We start from the raw sequence: 17,939 nt of genomic DNA, 5'->3' as shown, positions 1-17,939 counted from the left end.
TGCAAACTCAGATGTCTACAGGCTCTTCCATTTGCTGCAGGGAAGATTTCTGCCCAAATTCCCTCTGTTTCCCTGGCACAGCCCTGCCCACTGGCTGGGTGGATCAGAGGTGCTCAGGGCACTGGTTTTCTCCCTGTGTCCTGGGTGTGGGTTTCTCTGGGTCTGGATTGAAGGCACTTGAGGCAGTAATTCATGTTGGGACTCAGGTGTTTATTATTTCTTACCAGTAAAACAGTCTCACCACTGTGAGTTCAGCAGCTTTTCATTAGAAGGCACAAAATGGCCAACAATCTCTTGTTGCAAGGTCTTTTAAGACTAAACTATCCAATTAAGAACTGACACCTGGATTATTTTCCCTTTTAACCCAATAACTGATCCCAAAGAACTGCAATGGGACTTTTCTGCCCAATTACAAAATGCCACCCAAACCCATGAAGAAGAAGGAAGAAGAAGCCCAGGATGACACCCTGTGCCCTCCATCTTGCTTCCATCCACAGCACACTAAAAATCCCAAACCCTCAATTTCTCACCAAGTGATGCACCTACACTGCTCTCTACAATCTATTTCACACTTTTGTGGCTTCCAGTCTATTCTGGAGTTTAGGAAACTTTCTCCATGGATGAGGGTCAAAGTCAGTGCTGCCCTGGGGGTCAGGGCACCCCAGAGCAGACACAGAAATATTCCCAGTGCCCTGGGTTTCCACACCTAGGCGCTGCTATTTTCTTTACAAACCCAGCTCTAGAAGCATCTTGGCATTTTCTGGAAGTTCCCAGGAGAACCCCAGCACCAGAGCCATGCCTGGGGAGAAGTGGATCAGAGCAAAGGTGACAGCAGTGACACTTGTGTGGGAGGAAGCAAGGTATGTAAAAGCCATCCCTCCCCTGTTCTCCTCAGCCTCCTGTGCTATCAGCTGGAGCTCTCTTGCCCTGGCAGTGTTTCCATCAGCCTCAGTGATTTTTTGTGTGATTTGCCTTTCCCACCCACCTGCAGTGTCAGGGAGGTGAACAGGGCAGGAACCCTTACAGGGCTCTGTTGCTCAACTGGCACCTGCTACGTGGGACATTCTTTGTGTTTCCCAAAGCACTGCTTTTCCCTCTTATTCAGGGCACAAAAAAGCTCTCTTACCCAACCAGCATTTGTTTGGGTCATTTTTCCTGTTTTTCATGTGGTGTGTGATACCCCAGTCCTGCTCCAAAGCAGTGATTAATTTTCCTGGGTGATTTCCAATGACAAACATTATTATTGCCTAAGTCTGTTATCAGTGATCTGTTGTCACAACCCTGCTGTGACTGGAGATAGAGGGGGGATTATCATTTTACAGATGATTGAGGCCAAGCACAAAGAAAGAGAAGTGGAAAGTATCCAGTTGTCAGCAGGCTGAGGGACTCAGGACTCGATTTCCTTATGGGATTTTGTCTGTAGGTACTGTGAAATTATGAATTCCATCACGGAATGATGTCCAATGTCCTGTGAAATTATGGATTACATCATGGACTGATGCCCGTGCTGCCCCCACAGCTCAGAGCATGTGCCTCAAGTGTCCAGGAAGTGACAGTGAGTCACCACCCACTAAACATCCCTGCTGGTAATTGTGCATTTAAACACTTGCCTCTGTATAGTTGGCACACCAGAAAAGGAGGTTTGAAAGAATAAATATCTCAGCACTGGAGCAGGCTTGAGGGGTACCTAGAGGGGAGTCACCCTGGCTGTGGGGATGGGTGCTGGAGGAGGATTGGCACTGACATGGGGCTCTGCTCGTGGCCAGGCTCCCCTGGGCACTTCTTGGGCACTTCAGGCATGTCCAGGGAAGGGACACCAGGAGCAGCTGGAAAGGGGCTCAGCCTGAGCAAAGGAGGATCAGGGGGGACCTTGTGGCTCTGCACAACTCCTGCCAGGAGGGGACAGCCAGGGGACAGTCGAGCTGTGTTCCCAGGGAACAGGAGGAGAGGGAACAGCCTCAGGCTGGGACAGGGGAAGGTCAGGCTGGATATTATGAAGAATTTATTGATGGAAAAAGTTGTCAGATGTTAAAAATAGGTTAGAAACTGTTGTAAAATAGTTGATAGCTCATTTTTAACATCAGGCATTGCCAGGGGCTGCCCAGGGAGGTTCGGAGTCCCGTCCCTGGAGGTGTCCAAGGAAGGCCTGGAGTGGCACTGGGCTGGGGACACGGTGTGGATCAGGCCCAGGTTAACCCCTCAGTGACCTTGCCGGGCTTTTCCAACTCCACAGTGACTCTGTGGCGCCTCACCCGCGGCTCCCTGGGCCGTGCCCTCGTGTGTCCCCTGCCCGCCGGAGCCGCTCCTAGGGCCGGGCCGGGCCGGGCCGGGGCCGCAGCCGCCCCCGCTCCATCCCCGCTCCGGCCCGGCCCCGAGCGTGACGTCACGCCTTCCGTGACGTCACCACCCACGTAACGGAACACGCCCCAGCGCCACTGCCGGGTTCTGCTCCGGAGGCACCGCCTTCCCGGCGTGCCCCGCGTCTCGCTGCGGCCGCGCCTCAATCTCCCAGCAGCCCCCACGCGCGGAGCCCGCCGGCGCGCGCGGCGCTGCGGCGCAAGGCACGCCGGGAGTTGTAGGCGGTGCGGGGGCGGCGGGGCGAGGCGAGCGGGCGGAGTCGGGCGGCGGCAGCGGCGGCGTCGGGCCTCGGGTCGGTGTGTGCGGGGAGCGGAGCGAGGGGAGCGGGCACCGCAGCTGCACGGCCTCGGCCCGGCCCCGCGCAGCCATGTCGGGGCTCCTGGGGAAGCTGTTTGGGACGGGCGCCGGCGGGAAGGGCGGCGGGAAGGGCCCGTCCCCGCAGGAGGCGATCCAGCGGCTCCGCGACACGGAGGAGATGCTGAGCAAGAAGCAGGAGTTCCTGGAAAAGAAGATCGAGCAGGAGCTGGCGGCCGCCCGCAAGCACGGCACCAAAAACAAGCGCGGTGAGCGGGGGGGGGCCGGGCCGCGCCGCGCCGAGCCGAACCCGGGCAACAGGTCGGGAGGGCCTTGGCCAGCGCAGACGCGGCTGTGCTGCTGTATTTTACACCCGGAGCCTTTATTTTTATACCGTAGTACCTTTATTTTGTACTTACTGGCATTATCCCACCTCTCCGCGGCCGTACCGCCCTCCCGGCGCGGTTCCCGCCCCAGCCGGGTTTCCTCACTCTGAGGGGAGGACACTTCCCCTTCCCCTTCCCTTCCCTTCCCTGGGGCTGCCCCGTGTGGGGGTCCCGTCACTCTCTCGTGACTCCCATGTCGCGATAGTGCTCGGCTCCTCCGTGGTGTTCCTGCCCCTCACCGTGGCGAGAGCTCAGGGAAATATCCCTGAAAAGGAAAGGGAAAAGCCGGGCAGCACCCCGCCATCAGCTCTTGATTTGCCATGCTGGTGGTTTTAATTCCAACCCACAAAAGTCTTTACTATCTATGTTTATTTTCATCAAAAGTGAAAGTCTTACCAAAAGTTCTGAGCGTGCTAGGGAGGGCAGGAGTTACAGCCTGAATCTTGTGTTGGTTGTTTTTTGTTGTTGGGACGAAGAATTTCCAGGGAGAAAATTAGCCAGCATTAAAAGGGTTTCTATAAAATAGGTAAGTTAATATCCCACAGACAACAACCAGCACACACGTTCAGGCTGCAGCTCCTGCTCTCCCCAACACGCTCAGAACTTTAGGTAAGAGCTGATGAAAATAAACATAGATTTAATAGGTAATATTTCCTCTTCTGGGAATAACTTGGGTTATGCTTGTGCTTTGTTTTGTGTTCTCACAAATATTCATTCTTTTGGAAGCAGTGTTTGTTCTGGGGTTTATTCCCAATGCTCAGCCCCCTCCAAGAGGCTCTTCCACACACACTCTTAAGTTAATTAATGGAATTGCTGTTTCCCAGGTGGAATTTGACTTCCCCAGACAGGTCTGGCTGTGTTTTCCAGGCAGTGCTTGATGAGTCTGGAGATAAGGCAGTTGTCACATTACATATTCCAGTGCTCTGAAAACAAACTTCTTCCTTGTTTTAGCTTGGTCAGTAAAAGTTTCCAGGAAAGCACATCCTGATTTCTGTGTGGATGTTGTTGCCTTCTCTGTGCAGGAGCAGGAGTGGCTCTGCCTGTGGCACAGGGAGCTGCAAACACAGGTCTGGCAAGGGTTCATTGGCAGTAATTACCCTCAGGAGTTTCATGTCACTCCTTCCGTCAGCACTTTTAGCTCCTTGCAGACTCCAGAACTTCCTTGTGTGTGGGTGACGTGGATGGAGCTGGCTCATGAGGGCTCAGGGATTATCAGAGACCTCAGCAGAGCCTGACTTCAGGCTTAGCCAACTCACTAAATCAAATACATTGCAGCAATTCTAAGAAGTGAGCCTGGGCTGTGGTTTTTGTGGCAGCGAGCTCAGAATGAGAACTAAAATGTGTCTCTGCAGTTTCTTCATCTTCTGGGTCACGCTGGCCTTTGAACTGCTAAACTTTCTGTTGAGCTTTGTCTCTCTCCTGTAAAGGCATCTCTCTGTCTGCTGCCCTTCAGAACCTGGCCAGGGAGGGATTAAATTTCCTTGGAGGTGGAGGAAGGAGGAAAACCTGCCCATTCACGGCGGGGTTCTGGCTCACACTAATTGAGGGCTTGCAGCAGCACAGGAGCCTGAGGAGTAATTAAAGAGCTGTGAATAGGAGAAGGGCAGGGATGGGTTTCTGCTGGAAAAGGAAACCACTCTTTTTCCATTTCTGGAACTGAGAGGCCAACTGTTCTTACTGGGCTGGGAGTTAAGGCAGCTGATTGTCTGTGCCTTGCTGGGAACTGAAGTCCCCTCAGGACACACTCAGTTTTTCTGAGTTCTACAAATTGCATTTTTGATATCCAGATACTGGATTTTCTCTGACCTTAGCTTGGTTTTTAATCTATTATCTATGCGATTTTGATGCAAAATCACTTAAATCCATATTTTACCTGAATATAAAAATATATCAGTTTTATATGCGAAAGTCTGTCATTTTAATATAAATACTTTGATATAGTTAAAATGCTTTCAAGTAAAATTGAACGAAAGATAATTAGCTAGAGATTATTTTAAGTGTTGGATCAACTTTAAAAAAATTAAATTTGGAGAATCCTTAGGCTTAGTTTCCAAGATTTGATCACTTCCCTCTGGAATCCCTGCTGTTCCTGGAGGATCTCCTGTGGATGCTGCACATTTGTGATCTCAGCTGGGCACTCCTGCCTGGCGGCCCTGGAAGCTGCTGTGGGACAACCAAAAGAAGGTGAAAGAATGGGGCAGGGAGTTTACCTGGAAGCTTAAATCACCTTGGGAAAACCTGGAATGGCGTTTTTGTTGTCCCAGAGGAAAGGCGGGTGTCTGAAACCCTTGAGGAAACAAAAGGAAACATTCTCAGCTCCCCAGCACACTGGGTGATTGTTCAGGTGCCAAGCGAGCCGCTTTCCAAAGGCTCATTCACTCATTCCTGCAGCACTTCTGGAGTCTAAGGAAAGCTTAATCTAAAATTTAGAGGCTTCTGCTTCCTGTGCCCGCCCCAAGCACGTGCAGGGTTTTGTTAATTTATGAAATTGTTTCCCGTGGGTATTTTTTGTAATCTGTATTTAGGGTATCCAGGCTGTGTAACCAAACAACTCAGGACATTCTGAGGTTATAATAAGGAACTTTGCAGTATAAATTTCCCCAGTCTGTGTTGTTTCTTGGCATGGGAGGCTTTAATCTTGTATGAAAAGTTCTGAGTGTGCTGGGGAGAGCAGCAGTGATGGCTTGAATGTGCTTGCCGTGTTTTGTCCATGGGATGAAAAACTCTCAAGATTAATCATCATTGGAAGGGTTGTTTGAAAACAGGCAAGTTACTCTTCCCTCTTCTGGGAGGAACTTGGGCTATGCTTGTGCTTTGTGTTCTCATGGAAACGTTCAAGCTTTTGAAAACAGCGTTCTGGTTGTCCCCACCCCTCTGAGAAACCCTCCCACACTCCAGCTCTACCTCACGAGTAGTGATTTACTCAATGAATTCCTCACAACAGCAGCAATGCTGACTAATTTGAACACTGCTCAGCCAGGATCTCACTCGTTTTACATCTGCCCTGAAAATCAACTTTGCTCTAACAAAAGCAGAGTGCAGTTGTGAGCCTGATGCCCTGGGAGCCCCGTGCTGTTGCTGCCTCCTTTTATTCCGCTCCAGTTTGTCCGTGCCGTTGTTTGTTTCATCTGGGATGTTTTCTCAGCGCTCCAACCTCGTGATACAAACTAAGCTGCTCCATCTACTCCAACGGTTCTGGGTTCAGTTTCAGGGGAGTTGAAGCTGATCCTAATCTCTGCTGCTCTGGTGTTTCTGTTCCTGTGGCTGATCATGCAAAGCTGAGCTGCCAGTGTCCTGGTTTAGGGCAAATTTGGGAGAAAACCTCCAAAGGGGCCCCTCCAGAAAGCAAACCCACACAGCCCCTGCCCCCAACTGGTTTGGGGAGGATTCCTTGGAGAGAAGTGGAAAGAACCTGTTTATTTAACAGGCACAGCACCCCCAGCACACAAAATGAACAATACCAGGTGACATCGCTCTGTCACTGCTCTGACAAAGATGACAAATTCAGAAAGTCTCTCTGGGGGTGGTCACTCTTCTCAGTCCTTCCTGTGCTGGGGCAGCTGCTGCAGCCACAAGGTGCAAACTCTCAGTGTTTCCAGGTCCCAGTCTGGAGCAGGTTTGAGTGGTTCCAAAAAAGGGAAAGGAAAAACAGTCCAGGAAAATTCGGACTGCTCAGCTAAACTAACTAATGAGCAGGAGCAAAGCAAAAAGCCAAGCAAAAAACAAAAGCAGCACCGTGTACTACCCTGTCTGTGTGTCCCACCAGCCGTGGGGGAGAGGCTGATAACAAAACCAAAACAAAACAAAACTCTCCCTCTTCAGAGCCAGTCGTGAAGGCACAGAACATGATATCCAGCATGAACAGAACACACAAATGGGGATACAAACATCATAACATCACCCTAGGACACCGAGGAATAGCACAGGCACACAGACAACAAAGGGTTAATGCCTTGAGCTCTGCCTACCTCGGGTACAACAATTCCAGTCTGTTTCTCCTGCAGCCCGAAGCTCGAGCTGTGTCTCCGTGTGAAGATTACAGGAGGGAGAGAGGCTCAGGGCTGCTTTAGAGTGCCAGTGTTAAAAGCAGCTCACTCGCTCAGGTGCAGATCTGGGCTGAGTGGATGCATTTTTCTGCCTGCCTGCCACGGATCTTACCTGTCTGTTAGTTAACACTAGGGCTACAAACAGTAGAATGGGTGAAAAGCCGATTTTGTGTCAAAATATATTCAGGCTTTAGCAGGAGAGTGACATTCCATGGATTTTCCCTCTGCTCAGGTTTCTGTTAGTGAGCAGTTTTTCTTTCCTGATGTCAGTTGTTCTTTTCACTGTACATAAATATAGTGTTAGGTTTTTCCCCAGCACTAAGTACACAAAATAGATGCAAACCCACTGCTGGATTCCTGCTGGATAATTCAGGCTTTTCCTGGAGAGAGAACACTCCTGTTCTCCACCCAGCACCAAAACCAAACAAACCAGGAGCTTGGGCTTGGCTGAACTCCTGACTTTGGGCCCACCTGGGGCTCTCAGTGCTGCCTCAGGTGATGGTTTGTAATGGAAATCAACTGCTTACATCCCTTTGCCTGTTTTAAAGGTAAAGTTGTGTTGATGTGATTGCCCTGCAGCTGGAGGGTCCTGGTGTCAGAGCTGGCACTGACTGAGTGAGGCTGCTCTAGGAGTGGCCCTGCCTGTTCCTCTGTGCTGCTCTTGCTGTTTGTGTGGGCAGGCCATGGCTTGGATTAACTTGCTGAGCCAGACAAAACCCAACTCTTACAAAAAAAAAAAAAAAAGAGAGAGAAAAGTTGTTTTCCACACTTAACCACACAAATGCTGGAGCTGGCTGGGAGAGGGAGGCAGGAATTTGATGGGAAGGAGGAGTGAGGGCCTCTCCTGGCAGCAATCCCGGTTCAGAGGGCAGCTCTGTTATCACAGTACCTGTGCTAACATCTGAGGGACACAGGGCTCATTATTGAGCTCATGGCAGCACTGAGGAGGGCCAGGATGCTGCTGTGTGCAGGGCTGGGTGCTTCAAAGCTGGCAGTGAATCCCCTTCCTCAGCTCTGGGTACAGGCAGGGATTCAGAGGGTGAAACCCTGTGAGTGTGTGGGAGGCCTCTGACAGGTTTGGGAGTGTGCCTAAAGCTCCTGCTTGCCAGCAGAAGTGATTCTCCTCTCAGAACCAAATGGGACCCTGGTTTTGTTTCCATGAAGCATCAGGTGCTGTGTAGGGAGTCCTGCAGCACTTCCAGCCCACCTCAGCCTGCCCTCTCTGTGTTTTATGTCACAGTTTAATGGGAAATTGATGTTTGAGTTCCAGGTGCTTCTCCATAACCCAGGGCTTCAGTGCAGGAATATTGATGGCAGTGCAGGCCTGAGTCCTTCATCTTCCCCCGAGGTTAATGAGATGGGCATTCACCACCTGCCTTGGGAAAAGTGATAATTGCTCTTTTTAATTAGATCTTCTTCTTTGCATTTTACCCTACTTATGTTTAGCAGGGGTTTTTGGAGACAAGACTCTCAGGTCTAAAACAGTTTGGGAGCAATGGTGGGATTCACAAACACCTTTCTAAAAACTGTTTTTAAAAGTACCATAAAAAAAACCCCAAACCCCGTGATTCTGAAATGATTTGGTAACTGTATTTGATGCAATACATCCTTCCTCTGTTCCTGTACCCTGTCAGGAGGGAAACTTGGCATGATTGCAGCTACTGACTTTGTGTTATTACTTTTTCTCTCCAAATGTATTAGATGTTGGATTCTAGTATCTCATTAGACTCCAGGCCTAATTACTGAATCCTGCTCCTAGGCTAATTCAAAAACTGTAATTTGCAGATGATGCAAATCATCAATTTGGTTTAACCCTCTTTTACTTAGACTTGTGCTGAGTTGTGGAGAGTTTATCTCGACTGGGATGTGTTGGGCTTTGCTTTTGTATCATTCAGGTCTCTCTGTCAATCCCTTATTGCTCCCAAAAACCCAAAATTACATTGCCATTTCTGGTTTTTGGGGATGTGATGTTTGTCCCAGAGACTTTGGGTAGCAGGTTGTGGCCTGAATTTTTCAGCCAGCAAAGTGTGGATGTGAGTGGGGTTTTAAGTAAAATCTTGTCACTGCTTAAAAATGGATAATTTTTGCCAAGCTAAAAGCTGGAGCAATCTCATCCTTGACTTCCCATCATGTTTGCAGCCAGGTGTTGGACAAACTGGAACTCCTGGCACAAAGTGTGTGAAACAAACAGGATGCACTTGGAGAATCCAGAACAGGCCAGGCATCAATGTTTGACAGGGTTTTGCCTCTCCCTGAGACAGCCCAAGGCTGCAGCAGAGCTGCTGATCAGGAGCTTGGATCTGCTCTCAGTCATCCCCCAGAGTCTGGAGCAGGGATCCAGATCCTGAAGGAAGGGCTGGAGCTGGGGGTGCTCACCTGGACAGGTGAGGAGAGCCCAGAGCCCCTTCCAGGGCCTAGAGGGGCTCCAGGAGAGCTGGAGAGGGACTGGGGACAAGGGATGGAGGGACAGGATAACCAGGAATGGTTTCCCACTGCCAGAGTGGGACATTGGGAAGGAATTCCTCACTCTGAGGGTGGGCAGGCCCTGGCACAGGTGCCCAGAGCAGCTGGGGCTGCCCCTGGATCCCTGGCAGTGCCCAAGGCCAGGCTGGACAGGGCTGGGAGCAGCCTGGGACAGTGGGAGGTGTCCCTGCCATGGCAGGGGTGGCACTGGGTGATCCTTAAAGTCCCCTTTAACCCAAACCACTGTGGTCCCATGGAACCTTCCTTGTGGCCACTCCCAAGGGCACTGGGGTGGCCACAGTGGCCCAGCAGTGGTGGCACCCAGAGGAGCTCAGTGCCAGGCTGTGGCCAAGGCAGCAACAGTTGTGTCCATGATGTCCTTCCAGGTGGAAGCCCAGTTGGAAAAACTCTGCTGTGCCTTCCCCTGGTTCAGTGTTGAGATGAAGCTTTGTTAATTAACAGTTTCTAGGAGCTAACACAGTTACAGGGTAATTCTGTGGGCAGCTGTTGTCTTGTAGCTCTTGACTGGTGGCAGTGAATTTGGTGATAGTACAATACTTTAGATATTAATAATAATAATTTATTTTCACACATGTTACTTATTCTGGCTTATTCCAAGCTTCTTATTTCACTGTATAAATTGTCTTATTTCATTGCTGGAAAATAAAAGAAGGAAATTAGCCCCTCAAAGTACTTATAAAAGGCACTGTATGTTTTGAATTTTTTGAACTGCTCTTTGATAAATTCTAACTTTCTAACTATTAAGCATGTTAGTAGTAATTTGCATCTACAGCTCAAACAGAAAACCCCCTGAAGTTTGGGGGTGTCCAAATAACCAGTATGACATCTCTGGGATGTGATCAGTGTCATTTCCTGGGATGTGCAGTGCTGGGGTGAAAGTGTCACCAAACATCCACACTGTGTGTGCTCCTCATGGCCTGGCAGGATTTCAGCCAGATTTAGGCATTCTGTGTACAGAGGTTGCTCAGATGTTGTGGAACTGAAAAGAGAAATGGCAGAATGACAGGAATCAGTGGTATTCAAACATTTGGAGATGATTTTGGTTGGTTATAAAATAAAACAGATGAATAGAAAGCAAACTTCATTGTGGGCTCCCTGGGAACTGCATCTCCAGGGAAGGTGATGATTTTACCTCCTGAAAGTGCCTTGGGGCTCTCCATGGTGGGCTCTGCCCCTGCCCTGCCCTGTCCTGGGGGACAGTGAGAGGCAGAAAGGCTTTTTTGGGACTGCATCCTGGCATCCCCATCAGCAGGAGCTGAGTTTGGAGCTGAGCCTGCCTCAGAGCAGGGCATTCCCATTCCAAACTGCAATTCAGCCTCAACACAGCACTGCAGTGTTTTACCTCTGGAGTGTTTGGAGGTTGAGTCAAGAAGTATAAATTTTATAAAAATAAATATGGGTTGTCTTATGTGCTTTATAACTTTTGGCTTTCTAAAGGTTTGTGTTCTCAGCTTTCCCCCCCTCCCCAGTCAGTGTTGGAATCTCAGCATTCACCAAAAAAGTGCTTTTTCACATCCCAAAATATCTCATCTGAGGAAGTCAGGCTGTTAAGAGAAATGCTAAATATTATGACAGCATCAATGAAATTTTTAGACTTGGCAAGGCTCTAATAATAATGGTCCAAGGCTGGAAAATGCCTGATGGATTCCCAGGCAGCCACTCTTTGAATTGCCCAGCAAGAAAAGGTCTTAAATGTGCCACTTCAGGGTAGGATCTTCTCATTTGTGAATTAATTACAAAAACACTGGTCAGCTTAGAGAACTGGGTTGTTTGGTTTTTGGTTTTTTTTTTTTTTTCCTGTGAGAAACCAGCATTTTGAGATACTTAAGAGCTATTCCTGCAAAGCTGAACCTGATGCATTTCTGGCAGGGATTCTGAGTTTTCACTGGAATTCTTTTTAACAAGAACTACAAAATAAAAGAGAAAACCCATAAAGAGGATTTGCAGGCTGTGAGAATCTCATGGACACCTTAGGGAACACACATTTCTCATCCTAAAAGTTCAAACTTCGGTTGAATACTGAATAATTACCTCATTTCACACCAGAATTTTATGTGTGTACCAAAGAAGGTGCAGATTTTTACCTGGCAAAGTTGGAAAGAGTAAGAGAGAATAATTTCCTCAGGCAGCATTAGAAAATACAGAATTTCATTTGGAAATCCCTTCATTTTGCAATCCCATCCAAAGACTGCAGGAGCTGAGGAGTGAGGATGGAATTGGGAATGCAGGGCAGGCTTTGCTTCCAGAGCCTGGATCCCATTTCAGGAATGGTTTGGAGCTTCAGGCCTGGGGGGTTCTGGCTCAAGCAGCTTCTGAGACTCCTGCAGAACAAAGCTGCCTCTGCAACTGGGGTTTCTCATTCCTGCTTTTCTGATTTGAACTTCAAGGCTCACTGTAAATGACTTTTTTTTTCCTTTTTTTTGGACAAAACTGCCTTTTTTTTTCTCATTTTTTTAAATGTCCATTTATTACTTTTTTTTCCTTTTTTTTTTGACAAAACTGACTTTTTTTCATTTTTTTAATGTCTATTTATTACTTTTTTTTTTTTTTTTTGGACACAACTGACTTTTTTTTATGACTTTTTTTTGTGACTTTATGACTTTTTTATGACTTTTTTGTGCTGACTTTTTTTTTGATGACCATTTTTTATTACTTTTTTTTGATGACCCTTTTTTTTAATTACATTTTTTTTCCTTCTTTTTGACAAAACTTTTTTTTTGATGGCTTTTTTATGACTTTTTAAATTTTTTTTAGATGAGTCTTTTTTTTTATTACCTTTTTTTATGACCCTTTCTTGATGACATTTTTCCCCTTTTTTAAAATTTTTTTTTACAAAACTGACTTTTTGATGGCCTTTTTTGATTCCTTTTTTTATTACTTTTTTTGATGACTTTTTTTTTAATTCCTTTTTTATTACTTTTTTTGATGACCTTTTTTTCTTACTTTTTTTTTGATGACCATTTTTTAATTACATATTTTTCCCTCTTTTTTTGGACAAAACTGTCTTTTTTTTTTGATGACTTTTTTTATGACCTTTTTTTTTAATTACATTTTTTCCCTTTTTTTTTGACAAAACTTTTGTTTTGGATCGCCTTTTTTATGACTTTTTTTAAAATGATTTTTTTGATGAGTCTTTTTTTATTACCTTTTTTATGACCCTTTTTTGATGACATTTTTTCCCTTTTTTAAAAAAGTTTTTTGACAAAACTGACTTTTTTGAATGCCTTTTTTATTACTTTTTTTGATGACTTTTTATTGATTCCTTTTTTTATTACTTTTTTTGATGACCTTTTCTTGATTCCTTTTTTATTACTTTTTTTGATGACCATTTTTTTATTACTTTTTTTTGATGACCCTTTTTTTAATTACTTTTTTTTTTCCTTTTTTTTTTGACAAAACTTTTTTTTTTTGGATGGCCTTTGTTACGACTTTTTTAAAATGATTTTTTGTGACATTTTTTTCCCTTTTTTAAAAAATTTTTTTGACAAAACGGACTTTTTTGATGGCCTTTTTAATTACTTTTTTTGATGACCTTTTTTATTACTTTTTTTGATGACCTTTTTTATGACTTTTTTTGATGACCTTTTTTGATTCCTTTTTTTATTACTTTTTTTGGATTCCTTTTTTATTACTTTTTTTTGATGACCATTACTTTTTTTTTTGATGACCCTTTTTTTATTACATGTTTTTCCTTTTTTTTTTTGGACAAAACTGACTTTTTTTTGATGACTTTTTTTTCTTGATGACTTTTTTTTTATGACTTTTTTTTTTTTTTGATGACCCTTTTTTATTACATTTTTTTCCTTTTTTTTTTTTTTTGGACAAAACGACTTTTTTTTGATGACTTTTTTTTCTTGATGACTTTTTTTTTATGACTTTTTTTTTTTGATGACCCTTTTTTCCCTTTTTTATTACATTTTTTTCCTTTTCTTTTGGACAAAACGGACTTTTTTGATGACTTTTTTTTCATGACTTTTTTTATGACTTTTTTTTTTAATGACCCTTTTTGACCCTTTTTATTACATTTTTTTTCCTTTTTTTTGGACAAAACTGACTTTTTTTTGATGACTTTTTTATGACTTTTTTTTATGACCCTTTTTATTACATTTTTTTCCTTTTTTTTTTGGACAAAACTGACTTTTTTTTTGATGACTTTTTTTTCTTGATGACTTTTTTATGACTTTTTTTTTTGATGAGCCTTTTTTCCCTTTTTATTACATTTTTTTCCTTTTTTTTGGACAAAACTGACTTTTTTTTGATGACTTTTTTTATGACTTTTTTTTTTATGACCCTTTTTATTACATTTTTTTCCTTTTTTTTTTGGACAAAACTGACTTTTTTTTATGACTTTTTTTCTGATGACTTTTTTTTTATGACTTTTTTTTTTTGATGACCCTTTTTTCCCTTTTTTATTACATTTTTTTCCTTTTTTTTGGACAAAACTGACTTTTTTTTGATGACTTTTTTTTGACTTTTTTTTTTTTATGACCCTTTTTTATTACATTTTTTTCCTTTTTTTTTTTCGACAAAACTGACTTTTTTTTTTGATGACTTTTTTTTCTGATGACTTTTTTTTGATGACTTTTTTTCTTGATGACTTTTTTTCTATGACTTTTTTTTTTTTTGATGACCCTTTTTTATTACATTTTTTTCCTTTTTTTTTGGACAAAACTGACTTTTTTGATGACTTTTTTTTTGATGACTTTTTAAATGATTTTTTTGATGAATTTTTTAATGAATTTTTTTTGATGGCTTTTTTTTTAATTACATTTTTTCCCTTTTTTTTTTTTTTTTTTTTTTTTTTTTTTTTTTTACAAAACTGTCCCAGACTTGCCTGGAGATTATTTTTCAGAGGATTATTGACCAGAGGAGTGTCTGTGACAGAGCCAGGGGGGTGTGAAGGTGCTGCTTCCTCTTGTGTTTGGGTGTTGCTGTATCACAGCCCTGACTGCTGCTCTACAAATGCTTTGTTCTTTATCTCTTTGGGCTTTTTCTTCTGTACATTTATAGATTTTTAGAGCAGGAGTGTTTCTTGTTTTGTTTCATCTCTTGCACACTAGACTAAATGTTCTGGCACTGCTTTGCTCAAGAGGAGGAAGTTGTAATCTTGTATTTTAAAAGGCAAAAACTTTGTATTCTTTGCTTTATTGAAGCAGTTTAATCAGTCCCAATCTCTGAGCTGGGAATAGTTGCCTTCCTTTGAGGGCAGGGTTTGGAAACTTTATTAGAAATTTAATAAACAGGCAGAGAAAGACAAGGGAAGGACCAAGCCTTAACTCTGCCTATGATTCTCTGCTAAAAGTGCACATTTCCCAAAAGAAAAGCACAGGGGACTGCTGAGACAGGCTCTGCATCAGGGATAAATGTGGATCATGGCTTTAGAGCTGAACACATCCTGAGACAGCAGAGCTCTCAGGAGGTGAGCAACAGGAAAGGAGCTGCTGCTGTGCACAGCATCATAAATATTGATTTCTAACCATCCTTTGGTACCCCTGTGTCCCAGCCACTTGGACACCACAGTGCTCAAAGTCACACCTGGCTGCTTGGAGCTTAAAGTCACACCTGGTTTTTGGAGCTTAAAATCACACCTGGCTGTTTGGAGCTTAAAATCACACCTGGTTTTTTGGAGCTTAAAATCACACCTGGTTTTTGGGCCTTAAAATCACACCTGGCTGCTTGGAGCTTAAAGTCACACCTGGCTGTGTGGACCTTCTAATCACACCTGGCTCTTTGGAGCTTAAAATCACACCAGGTTTTTGGGCCTTAAAATCAAACCTGGCTCTTTGGACCTTAAAATCACACCTGGTTTTTTGGGCCTTAAAATCACACCTGGCTTTTTGGGCCTTAAAATCACACCTGGCTGTGTGGACCTTCTAATCACACCTGGATTTTTGGAGCTTAAAATCACACCTGGCTGTTTGGAGCTTAAAATCACACCAGGTTTTTTTGATTTTAAAATAATACCTGGCTGTTTGAATCTTAAAATCACACCAGGTTTTTGGAGCTTAAAATCACACCTGGCTGTTTGGACCTTAAAATCACACCTGGCTGTTTGGACCTTAAAATCACACCAGGTTTTTGGAGCTTAAAATCACACCAGTTTTTTTTTTTTGATTTTAAAATAATACCTGGCTCTTTGGAGCTTAAAATCACACCAGGTTTTTGGATCTTAAAATCACACCTGGCTGTTTGGACTTTAAAATCACACCTGGCTGTTTGGAGCTTAAAATCACACCAGGTTTTTGGAGTTTAAAATCACACCTGGTTGTTAGGGCCTTAAAATCACACTGGGTATTTTGGACTTTAAAATCACACTGGGTTTTTTGGATTTTAAAATCACACCATTTTTTTTTTTATTTTAAAATCACACCTGGCTTTTTGGGCCTTAAAATCACACCAGGTTTTTTGGATTTTAAAATCACACCTGGCTCTTTGGAGCTTAAAATCACACCTGGCTTTTTGGGCCTTAAAATCACACTGGGTATTTTGGATTTTAAAATCACACCTGGCTGTTTGGAGCTTAAAATCACACCAGGTTTTTGGAGCTTAAAATCACACCGGGTTTTTGGAGCTTAAAATCACACCTGGCTGTTTTGACCTTAAAATCACACCAGTTTATTTTGATTTTAAAATCACACCAGGTTTTTTGGAGCTTAAAATCACACCAGTTTTTTTTTTTGATTTTAAAATAATACCTGGCTCTTTGGAGCTTAAAATCACACCAGGTTTTTGGATCTTAAAATCACACCTGGCTGTTTGGACTTTAAAATCACACCTGGCTTTTTGGACCTTAAAATCACACCTGGTTTTTTGGAGCTTAAAATCACACCTGGCTTTTTGGGCCTTAAAATCACACCTGGCTGCTTGGAGCTTAAAATCACACCATTTTTTTTTTGATTTTAAAATCACACCTGGCTGTTTGGAGCTTAAAATCACACCAGGTTTTTTTTTATTTTAAAATCACACCTGGTTTTTTGGAGCTTAAAATCACACCTGGCTGCTTGGAGCTTAAAATCACACCATTTTTTTTTTAATTTTAAAATAATACCTGGCTGTTTGGACATTAAAATCACACCGGGTTTTTGGAGCTTAAAATCACACCTGGCTGTTTGGACATTAAAATCACACCTAGCTTTTTGGGCCTTAAAATCACACCTGGCTGTGTGGACCTTCTAATCACACCTGGATTTTTGGAGCTTAAAATCACACCTGGCTGTTTGGACATTAAAATCACACCTGGCTGTTTGGAGCTTAAAATCACACCAGGTTTTTTTGATTTTAAAATCACACCTGGCTTTTTGGGCCTTAAAATCACACTGGGTATTTTGGACTTTAAAATCACACCAGGTTTTTGGAGCTTAAAATCACACCTGGCTGCTTGGAGCTTAAAATCACACCCGTTTTTTTTTTATTTTAAAATCACACCTGGGTGTTTGGACATTAAAATCACACCAGGTTTTTGGACCTTAAAATCACACCTGGCTTTTTGGGCCTTAAAATCACACCTGGCTGCTTGGAGCTTAAAATCACACCAGTTTATTTTGATTTTAAAATCACACCTGGTTTTTTGGAGCTTAAAATCACACCTGGCTGCTTGGAGCTTAAAATCACACCAGGTTTTTTTGATTTTAAAATAATACCTGGCTGTTTGAATCTTAAAATCACACCAGGTTTTTGGAGCTTAAAATCACACCTGGCTGTTTGGACATTAAAATCACACCTGGCTGTTTGGAGCTTAAAATCACACCTGGTTGTTAGGGCCTTAAAATCACACTGGGTATTTTGGACTTTAAAATCACACTGGGTATTTTGGACTTTAAAATCACACCAGGTTTTTGGAGCTTAAAATCACACCTGGCTGTTTGGAGCTTAAAATCACACCTGGCTGTTTGGAACTTAAAATCACACCAGGTTTTTTGGATTTTAAGCTCCTGCTTGGAGCTTAAAATCACACCATTTTTTTTGGACTTTAAAATCACACCTGGCTTTTTGGACCTTAAAATCACACTGGATATTTTGGACTTTAAAATCACACCTGGCTGTTTGGACCTTAAAATCACACCAGGTTTTTTGGATTTTAAAATCACACCAGGTTTTTTTTTTTTATTTTAAAATCACACCTGGCTGTTTGGAGCTCTGACATTTTGTGTTCTGAGACTCACCTGGGCTGAGCCATCCTTGCTCTGGCCTGGATGCCTCTGTGTGGAACCAACATGGGCAGTCCTGGTGTGACAGCTCCTGGAGCCATCTGCACAAAGGTTCTTATTCAGAGGCAAAAATCAGAGTTTGATCAGTCTGTAGTCACCAGTCTTTATCTGCTCACAGACACATTTATCTGTTATTGGGGGATAACTTGTCAATGGCTTTAAAT

General features: G+C 43.5%; 1 protein-coding gene across 1 annotated transcript in view; it reads left to right on the top strand.

Annotated features, from left to right (window-relative positions):
- The first annotated feature begins 2,594 nt into the window (after positions 1 to 2,594).
- CHMP4B (charged multivesicular body protein 4B) overlaps positions 2,595 to 17,939 on the top strand; it is a 32,680-nt gene continuing 17,335 nt past the window's right edge. The window contains exon 1 of the mRNA XM_054644182.2: positions 2,595 to 2,921. Within this exon, the coding sequence (XP_054500157.1) occupies positions 2,726 to 2,921 (196 nt within the window). The 5' untranslated portion in view covers positions 2,595 to 2,725. The remainder of the gene's footprint in view (positions 2,922 to 17,939) is intronic.

Source organism: Agelaius phoeniceus, chromosome 17, assembly GCF_051311805.1.
Source record: "Agelaius phoeniceus isolate bAgePho1 chromosome 17, bAgePho1.hap1, whole genome shotgun sequence".
In the NCBI taxonomy this organism is placed as follows: Eukaryota; Metazoa; Chordata; class Aves; order Passeriformes; family Icteridae; genus Agelaius; species Agelaius phoeniceus.
Note: the sequence above shows the minus strand (reverse complement) of the source record. Positions and strands in the feature narration are given on the sequence as shown.